Below are 13,854 nucleotides of genomic sequence, written 5' to 3'. Positions count from 1 at the left end.
CTGAGGGGGAAATCAAGAAACGAATCCCATTTACAATTGCAACTAAAAGAATAAAATACCTAGGAATAAATTTAACTAAAGAGACAAAAAACCTATATAAAGAAAACTACAAAAAACTGCTAAAAGAAATCACAGAAGACCTAAATAGATGGAAGGGCATACCGTGTTCATGGATTGGAAGACTAAATATAGTTAAGATGTCAATCCTACCTAAATTGATTTACAGATTCAATGCAATACCAATCAAAATCCCAACAACTTATTTTTCAGAAATAGAAAAACCAATAAGCAAATTTATCTGGAAGGGCAGGGTGCCCCGAATTGCTAAAAACATCTTGAGGAAAAAAAACGAAGCTGGAGGTCTCGCGCTGCCTGACTTTAAGGCATATTATGAAGCCACAGTGGTCAAAACAGCATGGTATTGGCATAAAGATAGATATATCGACCAATGGAATCGAATAGAGTGCTCAGATATAGACCCTCTCATCTATGGACATTTGATCTTTGATAAGGCAGTCAAGCCAACTCACCTGGGACAGAGCAGTCTCTTCAATAAATGGTGCCTAGAGAACTGGATATCCATATGCAAAAGAATGAAAGAAGACCCATCTCTCACACCCTATACAAAAGTTAACTCAAAATGGATCAAAGATCTAAACATTAGGTCTAAGACCATAAAACAGTTAGAGGAAAATGTTGGGAGATATCTTATGGATCTTACAACTGGAGGCGGTTTTATGGACCTTAAACCTAAAGCAAGAGCACTGAAGAAGGAAATAAATAAATGGGAACTCCTCAAAATTAAACACTTTTGTGCATCAAAGAACTTCATCAAGAAAGTAGAAAGACAGCCTTCACAATGGGAGACAATATTTGGAAATGATATATCAGATAAAGGTCTAGTATCCAGAATTTATAAAGAGATTGTTCAACTCAACAACAAAAAGACAGCCAACCCAATTACAAAATGGGAAAAAGACTTGAACAGACACCTCTCAGAAGAGGAAATAATGATGGCCAAGAGGCACATGAAGAGATGCTCAATGTCCCTGGCCATTAGAGAAATGCAAATCAAAACCACAATGAGATATCATCTCACACCCACCAGAATGGCCATTATCAACAAAACAGAAAATGACAAGTGCTGGAGAGGATGCGGAGAAAGAGGCACACTTATCCACTGTTGGTGGGAATGTCAAAGGGTGCAACCACTGTGGAAAGCAGTTTGGCGGTTCCTCAAAAAGCTGAATATAGAATTGCCATACGACCCAGCAATACCATTGCTAGGTATCTACTCAAAGGACTTAAGGGCAAAGACACAAATGGACATTTGCACACCAATGTTTATAGCAGCATTATTTACAATTGCAAAGAGATGGAAACAGCCAAAATCTCCATCAACAGAAGAGTGGCTAAACAAACTGTGGTATATACATACGATGGAATATTATGCAGCTTTAAGACAAGATAAACTTATGAACCATGTAATAACATGGATGGACCTAGAGAATATTATGCTGAGTGAATCCAGCCAAAAACTAAAGGACAAATACTGTATGGTCCCACTGATGTGAACGGACATTCGAGAATAAACTTGAAATATGTCATTGGTAACAGAGTTCAGCAGGAGTTAGAAACAGGGTAAGACAATGGGTAATTGAAGCTGAAGGGATACAGACTGTGCAACAGGACTAGATACAAAAACTCAAAAATGGACAGCACAATAATACCTAATTGTAAAGTAATCATGTTAAAACACTGAATGAAGCTGCATCTGAGCTATAGGTTTTTGTTTTGTTTTGTTTTGTTTTGTTTTGATTTTACTATTATTACTTTTATTTTTTTCTCTATATTAACATTCTATATCTTTTTCGGTTATGTTGCTAGTTCTTCTAAACCGATGCAAATGTACTAAGAAACGATGATCATGCATCTATGTGATGATGTTAAGAATTAATGATTGCATGTGTAGAATGGTATGATCTCTAAATGTTGGGTTAATTTCTTTTTTTCCGTTAATTAAAAAAAAAAAAAAAAGAGAAGGGATAATTGGAGATGAAGGGATACAGACTGTACAACGGGACTGGATATAAAAACTCAGAAATGGACAGCACAATACTACCCAATTGTAATGCAATTATGTTAAAACACTGAATGAAGCTGCATGTGAGGTATAGGTTTTTTGTTTTTGTTTTTTTTGTTTTTTTTTCTTTCTATTATTGTTTTAATTCTTATTCTGTTGTCTTTTTATTTCTTTTTCTAAATCGATGCAAATGTATTAAGAAATGATGAATATGCAACTATGTGATGTTATTAAGAATTACTGATTGTACATGTAGATTGGAATGATTTCTAATTGTTTTGTTAATTCTTTTTTTAATTAATAAAAAAAAAAAAAGTTCTAAACTACTGATTTCTATTCCTGGTGATTTTTTACTAAGTGGGGGAGGGGGGAGTTATTTTGGAATGACATGGTAACAGGGATGGAAAAAGGAAGGGGAGGAGAAGGGAGAAAATAAATAAATATTTACTACAATGAAATAATATATTCTATTTATTCAGGATATGTACCCATTCATATTTTTTCACATTGTATACATTCTCCCATAGTAATATCAGTTTGATCAAACAATATAGAGATATGTGCTCAGTTAAATATCTTATTTAAAGAACTAATGTAAAATTTTAAAATTTTAAGTGAGTAAATGCATGATAAGTTTATTCTGGGAAAGAGGCTAAAATATCTGTGACCTTTTTTGGCTTTCTGAAAATCTTCCTGCAGAAAGCTATTTTATTTGTGAATTAAATGTTCAAAATATAAAATTACATTCTAATCCTAATTACTTAAATAATAACAAAGCTTACAAAATAAGAGAATTCTGTCTGTTATTAAAAGTTTGTTAGGACTACTAAATGAAATATTAAAATGAAACATGTTTGCTTAAAAAATACAAAACAATAAAGGTTTAATATTCTGGATTTTAGTTTATGCAGAAAGCATGAGCAACATTTTAAAGCTAGCAAATGCTACAAATTCTTTACATTGACTCTTTAAAATTTCAAGCCATAATAAATTAAAATCTTATTTTTCTTAATATACATGGTATCATGATATTCTTACGTAACAGAAAAATTATTTCTAAAAAGATTACAGGAGTAAATAATAGAAAAGGTTTAAAGTATGTGTTCTGAGTTTCTTCAACTTAAGAGTCCAAGCCATCAATTTCAATAGAAATAACACCAAGCAGTGGTTCACACAGTGGGAGGTGATATCAGATGATGACACATCAGGAAGGAAGTAACTGATTGCAATCAATCAATGTACTCACATCACCAAGCCAGCAAGGCATAAGGAAACAAAGACCTTAGTTTTGTTTGTCAACCATGTATTGGACCTCCCAGAGAAATGCAAGTAACAAAACTCACTAGTTGCACAATCTCTGCCAAAAGGATGTCAAATCTACTGCAAAATAAATTATTTCATGAGAATCTACATTAACACAATATAACAAGAGACTTATAAAAACAGCTGTAGCATAGTTGTCATATTTAGCCACTATGAACCACCCTAAATGCACGTGATGTTACTGGGGTTTATTTGAGCTCGGCTGGTGTTGATGCAGATGGAGATGCTGCAGCACCTGCAATACAAAGTAAATAAGTGAATAGACAAAGAGAGACAATTAAAATTAAACTAAAGTCAGTCACATAAATAAAATTCAACTGCAATTTAAAATTAACCTATTTTTAAAATTTTAAATAAAAGAAAAACACATTTTCCCTACCCATTTATAGCTATTATTCCTGAAATCTACATAAAAATTTAGCGTATAACTATCACCAGGCACAAGTCAGACATCTGAAACATCAGACTCCAGCTTGCATACCAGTGGACAAGAGCAAACAAAATGCCTGGTCAGAGATGCGTACGATCCAAAAGTTAAGTCTGCACCTGCTGAAAGGCTATGCTAACACAAATGCACAGAGTTGAATTAAGCAGTGTGAATACAGCCTTGGTCAGGTAAGGAGGCAGGCGGACATCCACCCAATCTAAGGACGTCTGTATGCTTAGCCAGCACCTCAGCATGAATGCTGGATGGCATTAGTTTTTGCATGCCAAAGTCTTATGCATTCCATTAAATTTTGGCCAAATTTCAAAGTGCAGTGCTCCACCAATTATGTAGAGGCCAGCTTTCTGACCCTCTAAAGACTTCTGGAATGGCTGCAAAAATGGCAATAAGAGGAAAAAATAAACCTGTTCCTATTGGAGGGAAAGAACAGTTCCTAACAAGCCTTGACTAGATGAGGTACTGAAATTTCCAGCAGCAGGCTCTAAATAGAGGCTTCCTCCCACCCCTACCTCCTCACCCCCACCTCTCCCCCCCTTCCCCCCCCAATGCCTTCCCAGCTGGAAGGCAAAAGGCTGGTTCTGGGCTGGCTAATACAGTTTGTAAATGGAGAGCAGAATAAACAGGAAACAGGATGGGTAAGGAAATACAAGAAAGAAAAATAATGTGAGAATAAAAGGAGATAGAGTATAGCCATCAAAGCATTCAAAAGCGTGTGGAGCTGGCAGTTTCAGCAGTGACACCCTCAGCTCTCCAGAGAACCCTATGAAGTAGAACCACTCTAGCAAACGGGGATATTTCTAGATTATGGGGTGGGTGGGTGGGGTGGCAGTTACTGCTTATTTAGTCTTTCATTTTCAATGTTCCTATGAAATTCAACAGGTATTGCTGCTAACGTAACCACATACATTATATAATACATGCAATGATGTACTTCCTGATAGAACAATTTATAAATTTATACCAATGTCAAACGATGATACTTGATTAGATCATTTTGTTAGTGGTGAAATAAACTCTATTTACTTAAGACCATGCACATGCAGAAAAATCATACTAAAGATATTAAAATACCCTATTTAAGTGACCTCTGTTCTTATTTTTTTATTTTTATTTCTATTTTTAAATTGAGGTCCTCCTATGACTTTTTCCTTCACTTTCTCATTTTTTAAATGCATGGCTCTCCCACAAGGTAATAAAAAATGTCTATGAACATATAAAAACATGTAAAAGATGTTTTTCTTTGTTTGTAATATACTTAAAAGAATAAATTAATTTGGCTGTAATAATGTAAGTAATTCTTATTTTTCTGTCCTCAAAATTGTGTTATTAGAATTCTGATGAATTTTTTAAAAAGCATATATGGCACAGCCTCTGTAACTAGAATACATGCAGTTTGATGAAAGACATTGCAGGCTGCCAGAGACTTCAGTTTCAGATTTCAGAAATATGTCCAGTGATTTTTTTTCTTTTTTTGGTAAGACATTTTTTTGTATCCCGTTGCAGTTCAGTTTCTCTGCAAATACTCACTTGCAGGGGAAGACTCTGTAATAAAGAACAAGTACATGTACTGTCAACACAGTGAAATGGACCCAGGTGTCATAATTTCTTATAGTCTTAAAAAAAGACAAGGCAAGAAATGAGGCCTCAAGAGTTAAAAAAAAAAAAAAAAAAAGCTGTATAAAGCCACAAAGTCAATAATTAATAGAGCTAGGGAAACTAAGAATAAAACTCAATGGGCTCTACAATGGACAAGGCCCCCCAAAAAATAAGAATAATTCAATCAGTGACCGTTAAAAATAAAAACGAATACAGGACTCTGAACATTTAATTACACATAAAGCTCTGTTCAATAACAAAATTTAAGAAATGTTGATAATGGAATAATTTGAAATTTGAATTCTGAGTTCAATTCAAAGAACTGAGAACTTCTATGAAGCCCTCTCAAATAGGACAAACTGATTATGCAGAAGATACGGCATTTTAAGGGTCAAAATTCTTTGTATCCAGAAGACTAAAATCAATAAGATGGTCTGGGATACCAAATTGAGCATCAAAGTTTTTGGCAAATTAAAGAAAATGTAAGGCCCCAGAAGTCAGCGCTTTTGCTGTTCGCCTCCATAAAGAGGAAAAACACAAAAAATAGATTATCCTCGTGTTTATCTGTAATCTTGATATCTTGACCTTCTAACATGGTTTTTTGATTACTCCTTACCATAATGAGAAAAAAAAAGGAAGGGCCAGCCCCTGCCAGCACAGTTAATAAAAAGCCCCAGTGGACAGTGGATTACCAGATGAGCTTTACCTGGAGCTTTCTCGGAGCCTTCGGGGACTTCCGCGTCCTCAGGCTTCTCTGCATCTTGGGGCCCTTCGGGATCTTCTGTGGACTGAGCTGAGGCTGGCATTCTGGGGAGGTGTGGGATCCTCTTTTCTGAGCTGGCTCGCTGCTGTAACCACTCATCCTTATAACCATTGCTAATAAGTTTGGAGAAGTTTGTAGGTGAACTATTTTTTTGACCGGGCCTCAAAAAGAAAAAAATTAATGTCAAACTTAAGTACAAAGGTTAATAATATACCAGAAGAGCAGTTTCTGCTGAACATCCTCATAAGATATTAGATGAGTTGGTTGGTGTCCTTCACCATGGGCATGTTTTCTCTTTCTCTCTCTCTCTCTTTCTCCCACCCTCTTTCCCTACCTCCCTCCCTCCCTCTCTCTCTCTCTCCCTGCCACTCTCTCCCTCCCCCCATCCCCTTTTAATCATTAGGAAGTACATTTCAAAGCATCCCTTAGATGTGGGTACATGGGGTGACAGCATGCTTAGTCCAGTTTCCAAAGCCAGTCTTCAATTATAGTAAATAAGAAATAAGTCCTAGCTATTCACTGGGAAGCCTTCTTCAGAAAATACTATTTCTTCCTTAAGTAGTAATGGATTGCTCATACTCAGCCATTTGTAAAAAACTGTTACTTATTTCTTCCTTGTCCTTGTCCATATTAAAGGTTATCTACCAGGCCTCTGTTCCTTTATAAAGCCTTGTCTTCTTTCTGTAGATTATCTTTGATAACCTAGCATTTTACCACTTGCATCATATTTATGGCTCTTATCATAATCTACATTAAAGAATGACAGGGAAGCTTCGACATGATGGAAAAACAGCCTGAGCTTTGAAGTCAAACAAATGACACACATCACTTGTTCTCTGATCATCAGCCTTCCTGTGGTGAATCACCACATTGTTAGGCTATTCTGAGTAGCTTTCTTGCACTCTCTATGCATTTTTCTCCCTCCCAGTCCAAGCTGAAAGCATTGGTCACAAAGTCATAGAACAATGTGGCTGTTTTTTTGTTTTTGTTTTTCTTTTTCCCATTAGATTAGAAGCTACTGGAAGGATTAGTCATACAATTAATGACATTTATTCCAGAACTAAACTATGGTTCTGGCAAACTGAAAGAGAAACAAAAGCCCTCTAGGGGTTCACTCTCCAGTTGGGAGATTAACAAAATGTAAGAGCACCTAAACTATTTCCTATCTAACTGTAGAGCTAGAACACTCAAAAGGAGCCAATACCAAGGTTCAGGACTTGAAGACACAGAAAACCTCAGAACTAAGCCACATGTCCATGAAAGAACAAGAGGACAAGTAGTGAGCAGCCAGTCCAAGCAAGCTTTTGGGAAATACAGTGTGGTGGTTTGGAGCTGGGCACCCCAGAAAAACATGTTCTTACACTTAATCCATTCCTGTACGTGTGAACCCATTGTAAGCAGGACCTTACGATGTGGCTACTTCAGTTAAGGTGTGGCCCAGCCCAATCAGGATGGGTCTTAATCCTATTACTAGAGTCCTTTATAAGCAGAGCGAAATTGAGACAGAGAGAAGGCCATTGGAAACAAGAAGCTGAAGGTCAGTGGAACTCGGAAGAGAAGGGAGAGACCAGGAGAAGCTGCGTGTGTCAGAGGAGTCCAAGAATCATGGACTGCCAGCTCTAGAATGCCAGTCTTAGGGAAAAAAGCATCACTGATGATGCCTTGATTTGTATATTTCCTTAGCCTCAAAACCATGAGCTAATTAATTCCTATCATTTAAGCCAATCCATTGCATGGTATTCGCTTGTCAGCCAAGGAAACTAAAACAGATGGGATTGCGGAGGTGGGTTTCAGGCAGACCATGGACCAACAGAAAAGAAAGTACTTCATTGGAGAGGTACAGCAGCCAAAAATGAAAAATGGATGCAGGAGAAGGCATGTTCAATAGGAGCAAAAACAGATGTTAGGAAGGAATGAGAGATGGACTAACTTCTCCCAAACACACTTCTGTCAGGTAAGAGGATTACATTTCAACTAAGGTCATTGAAGCATTTTTTTAACAGCACAAATTATAAGCAGCTTAGTTGTTCAGCATCAGTTGATTCCATTGTACTCTAATGGTAAAAGAGCATTTTGGTCAAGGTGAACCCCAGATATGTGTATAGGGTGGCTGTCTTCCCTCTGACCCACATCGTCATAAGTACAGGCCTTAGTCTGTGTGCTGATATAAAATATATTCTACTTAAATAGTCACTGTCTTACATAAATGCTCATTATTAGATTATATAACTCCTGTTTTTAAATTTGAATATGACCTGAATCTTGTCCTGAAAGAAATCTGCCCTCTCTTGCCCAACTTTCTTCCCACAATGAATCATGTGCTGAAGGAGAATGAACAGCCCTTCACTTGCCCTATCTTCCAATTATATTTATTTCATGGGCTTTGTATTCTGCGGGCTGCAGGATAACATGGTAGTCAAAGCTGTCTGACCAAAAAGAGCCGTGGGAAAGCAACTGTCATTAACACAGTGTGTTGTTGCCATCACTGACATTGTTGTCACGTGCATGAAAGATGACAGACCAAACCCCAAACTAACTCAGGCAGCATTCGAGTTCCTCATGCCACTTACATGGGAGGGAAGGACAATCTACTTCCTGCTGAATCTTTAGAGCCAACAGGGGTCCCCACTTTGCTTGGATGCTTCGAGTTAATTGCTGGCAGTTTCACCTGTGCAAAGGAACATGCATAATCCTGGGTTAGTAAAAAGCATTCACAGCTCAGACACTAAAGAAGAAGAAAATTCAGAAAGCAAAATGGAAGCAAAAATACAAAAGGTTTAGGACTGAACATTTAGTCTGGTCATTATCATCCATTCAACAAAAGTGGTTAATACCATGTGCAAAAGAGAGTATCAGTACTTCAAAGGCAGTTGCTGCATTCAAGTATAGATGTCACGTACTCAGGAAAAAATAAAAGGAACCACTATGTGCTCTACCCCCAGGTGACTTGTGGCTTGTTTGCATGCATGGAGCCTTGGGCTGCAATCCTGGAGGGACACCTCCTCTTTGGAACAATGTCCTGGTGCAATTCTATCATAGGTACTCAAACATGTGGTAGTCAGGAAGGAGTTATTTAGAGAATGTGATTTTGGCTGAAAAATCCAAGAGAGGGATTCAGGAGGAAATTAGAGGGGAGGGGGAAGGTATCTGAGATGGACCCTGTGCCTATGGGAGCAGGACATAGCTGTTAGAGGAAAAACAGCTCCAATAGCTGAAAGTGTCAAGGTGGAAGGCAGGAGATATCCCAGAAGAGAATGAGGTGGGATCTCAAGAGGAGAAAGACTAGAGAAGTAGGGGATCTGTAAAGACCGCTCCTGTATAAACCTAGGCAACAGGTAATGAAGAGCTGAACTAAATAGTAGGAAGGGGAAGAGCAAGAAAGAGTGATCCTAAGAAGTAGCAACAAGACCTGGCACATGATGGAGATATATGGTGAAGAAGGTGAAATCAAAGGGGAGTGTGCTCGGAGAAATAAGAATACCAGGAGGAAAGCTTGCTCCAATGGAGTTATGAGAGAGAAGGTGCGATCAGTGAGAGGTTAAACTTGAACATGCAATAGCCCATGATACTGAAATCTGATTTAAAATCTCAATCAATATAAAATGCTGATATTTTTCATTTGAGGACTTGTGTGACCACCACCATCTCATCAAATTGCCGACCACAGCGCTTTTCTTTAAGGTAAGAATCTGAGGGGTCAGAACTTATTTGTATAATGCTAATCACTCCTATTACTTTAATATGTTGACATAGTAAGATAATTCTGAACATTATAAAACATATGCGTAGCTGGTTCAGAATCCAAAAAATATAAAAGAGTACATGAGAAAGAAAATTGATAAGCAAGTTAAGCAGATCAAAAATAAGGCATCACTCAGGCAGACTGTGTGTCCTGGATTGAGGACTGACCATCCTTTAGGCTCAAGTGCTTTCCTAGGTAAAGTTCTGTCATTGGAGAAAGGAAAGAACTGGAAGGAAATAGGAAAGAGCACAAAGAAAAGAGGTTCTTCCAGGGAAACAAAGAGACTGTAATGACAGTTCAAGCAAGGTACACTTGACTAATGGACTCTGTCTCAAGCTCCATTTTTTGCTTTCTTTATTAAATGAACAGTTTAAACAGGAGAAATAATTTAATCAGTAGTACGATATTATTTATATTCTGCCTTATCCTGAGGCAGGATGAATCTGAGGCAGGACAACATCAGTTACAACTCGAATCCCAATTAAAAGAAAACTTTCATAATGTTTCAAAAATGACAAGAGCAGAGTACAAGATACTTAGATATCTCTGTTAGGCATAGCATGGAAAAAAACGCTGGTATGAATTCTACTGAATTGGATGAGGTACCCTTCTATCCTGTTTTCTGTAGCGAATCCATTTCCATACCAGTGACTTAGATGGTCCCTAGTAATTCTGCTGGTTAAAACTGGAGAATCACAGCCTATTCTAAGTCATAATTTGCTGAGCTACAGAGTTATTGAAGCTGCAGTCCTTCTGACACAGTTCACGTAGGAGATGGGAGGAGTGACAGACTTAGAAAGAGAGGCTATGAAATGACAGGGCAGGAGAGAGGGTGTCATATAGACCCCAAGCTAGCGGGTTCTGGGGTAAAGATGTTCCAGAAGTCTAGGCATGACAGACTCAAGAGTCTTCAGGTTTGAACCAAAATCTAAATGATTTCATATATTAAAAAAATGGGGGTAAGGAGTTAGTAGAAATGATCCCAGCTGTAGTAGGGATCCACTGTACTTTAATTTCCACTACTTAAGAATAAGGGATCTTGCCTGCTGTGCCAGAGACCCAGGTTCAATTTCTGGTGCCTGCCCATACCAAAAAAAAAAAAGAATAAGGGGGTAGGGGTAGAGCAGTATATAGATACCTTAGAGCCTGGCTTGGTATTTAAAATTCTGAAGTTTGGAGTGGCTTGTTTCAGTAACCTATGATTTCTTTAATAGTGAATTACAAGCTTTCTACTAAAACTTTGTGGTTCGCCCTCTTCTCTATGGGCCCATACCTACAACATCAGTGATGTCTTCAGCCCCTAACCAGTACTCAGACATGTACCTTTTATTTCTCCTTGTTTTCTTTTCTTTAAATTCAGAGTGGAACAGGGAGACCCTCCTAACTTCTCCCAAACACACTTCTGTCAGGTAAGAGGATTACATTTCAACTAAGGTCATTGAAACATTTTTTTAACAGCACAAATTATAAGCAGCCTAGTTGTTCAGCAACAGTTGACTCCATTGTACTCTAATGGTAAAAGAGCATTTTGGTCAAGGTGAACCCCAGATATGTGTATGGGGTGGCTGTCTTCCCTCTGACCCACATTGTCATAAGTACAGGCCTTAGTCTGTGTGCTGATTATAAAATGTATTCTACTTGTATATAGTCACTCTTTCACATAAATGCTCAATATTAGATTATATAACTCCTGTTTTTAAACTTGAATACAACCTGAATCTTGTCCTGAAAGAAATCTGCCTTCTCTTGCCCAACTTTCTTCCCACAATGAATCATGTGCTGAAGGGGAATGAACAATCTTTCTCTTGCCCTATCTTCCAATTATATTTATTTCATGGGTTAGAAGCTCAAGTGATATGTAACTTTGGGGTCTACTTGCTTACCCTCTCTTCCCCCCCAAATTCTAAAACATCTAAAGTAAAAGTAATAGTTCTCACTCCCCATCAAATCCTGACCACTGGTGAAACCAAATGCTAGAAATGTGGTGTGACCCTTTCACATTTCCCCTCTGTATGCATATATATTGATAGGCTTTATCTTACAGGGATCATCCCATGCATATCATGAATATATTTCCAAGGAAACACAGTGTTATGACTTGAATTGTGTCCTCCCGAAAGATATATTCAAGTCCTAACTCCTGGTCATGTGAATATGATCCTATCTGGAAATAGGATCTTTGAAGGTGCTATTAGGTCAGATGAGGCCAAAATGGATTCTGATGGCCCTAATCCAGTATGAGAGGTGTGCTTATAAAAAGAGGAAATTTGGACATGGATGGACAGACAAAGAAGTTGGCCATGTGACAGAGGCAGAGTTCAAGCTATGCCAATGATTGCCGACCACCACCACCAGAACCCAACACCTTGATTTGGACTATGAGAGAACACAGTTTGAAGCCGCCCAGTTGGTGGAACTTTATTATACAGGCCCAGGAAGCTAAGATGCACAGGCAGTCCTTGTTAAATGCATCATGTTCTAAAGTAAAAGACACACTCATGAATGTTCCCAGATTCCACCGAGGGTCACTCAGACTCTTTTCACACCTTTCTATTACAAGTACATACATAACAGACAGCCTTCTACAAACTCATATTCAGATTGTAACAGAGAACAGGGCCCATGTGCATATTGCTTGTGTTTTTGTCCCAAGTCCAAAACCCCATTGAAATGGACAGGACTGCCAGGGTATGTGCCAATTTGCCATCCATGTCTTAGTGCCAGTGGTAGACAGACTGGCTTCTGAGCTCTTAGCACTAGTCTGCCAGGCCAGTCCATATGCAGAGTGGACTGCCAGTTTTCCCATGGCTTCCATCCACTCCTCTGGAAGAGCTTTCATCTCCATCACAGTTTCAATGTCTCCACCATGTTCAGGGTCACTGACTTGCAAGACCCTCTTTCCCTCCTCTGAGCACCTCCTTCCCTTTGAATAATAGGCTCAGAATCTCCCCTTTTATGATGAGAAAAACTTCTCTACTGTCCTATCTTCATGAAGGCTTCCATAACTTCTATTCTTTCAGAAAAATTACCTTGAGTAGCTGTTCCATGCAAGATTCCACACCAGAGCATTTCTCTTTACATTTATGAAACTGCCATGATAGGCTGGGCATGGAGGCATTCGTAGTGGGGAGGGGTAGAGACAGATAGGAGAGTAAAGGTCTCTAATGGAGGCTTCAAAATTACTTTTACCACCTAATTTTAAAAGTTAAGCACAACAATTAAAAAAATAAAACAAGCCAAAAATCTAAATGTGTGTAACATCCATACATAGAAAACTACAAAACACTGATGAAGGAAATTTAAAAGATCTAAATAAATCGAGACAGACAGAGTTCATGGACTGGAAGAGTCACTATTAAAGTTTCAATTGTCTGCAAACTGATCTATATTCAATTCCATTCCAATCCAGATACCAGTAGGATTTTTTTTAAAGAATTAAAAAGTTGATTCTAAAATTTATATGGAATGGCAAAGACTAGCAAAAACAGTTTGAAAAAGAATAAAGTTGGAGGACTCATACTGCCTGATTTCAAGGTTTACTATAAAGCCACAGTAATCAAGATAGTATCATATTGGCAAAAGGTTAAATATATAGATCAATTGACTAGCATCCAGAAATAGATACATATTTATGATCAATTAATTTTTGACAAAGTTACAAATGCAATGCATTAGAGAAAGAATATTAACAAATGGATATTCATATATATTTTAAAAAACATCTCAACCTATATTTCATACCATATACAAAAATTAACAGAAAATGGGCCATAGACATAAATGCAAAACCTTAAACTATAAAACATTTAGATAAAAACATAGGAGAAAATTGTTGTGACTCTAGGTTAGGTAAAGGTTTCATAGCTGTAATACCAAACGTACAGGCATAAAATAATAAAACT

At 37.7% G+C, this 13,854-nt stretch overlaps 1 protein-coding gene across 4 annotated transcripts in view; it reads right to left on the bottom strand.

Annotated features, from left to right (window-relative positions):
* Positions 1-2,558: 2,558 nt before the first annotated feature.
* C1H7orf57 (chromosome 1 C7orf57 homolog) overlaps positions 2,559-13,854 on the bottom strand; it is a 69,090-nt gene continuing 57,794 nt past the window's right edge. For 2 of the 4 annotated variants that reach the window (XM_077118845.1, XM_077118831.1), the window contains exons 6-9: positions 8,781-8,878; positions 6,154-6,371; positions 5,379-5,393; positions 2,559-3,641 (exon numbers count right to left, since the gene is read on the bottom strand). In XM_077118845.1, the coding sequence (XP_076974960.1) occupies positions 3,595-3,641; positions 5,379-5,393; positions 6,154-6,371; positions 8,781-8,878 (378 nt within the window). In that variant the 3' untranslated portion in view covers positions 2,559-3,594. The remainder of the gene's footprint in view (positions 3,642-5,378; positions 5,394-6,153; positions 6,372-8,780; positions 8,879-13,854) is intronic. The other 2 variants (XM_077118853.1, XM_077118840.1) reach the window with 2 other exon arrangements.

The sequence above is a fragment of the Tamandua tetradactyla genome, chromosome 1 (assembly GCF_023851605.1).
Source record: "Tamandua tetradactyla isolate mTamTet1 chromosome 1, mTamTet1.pri, whole genome shotgun sequence".
NCBI lineage: Eukaryota > Metazoa > Chordata > Mammalia > Pilosa > Myrmecophagidae > Tamandua > Tamandua tetradactyla.
The sequence above is the reverse complement of the archived record's forward strand: the minus strand, read 5'-3'. Positions and strand labels throughout refer to the sequence as shown.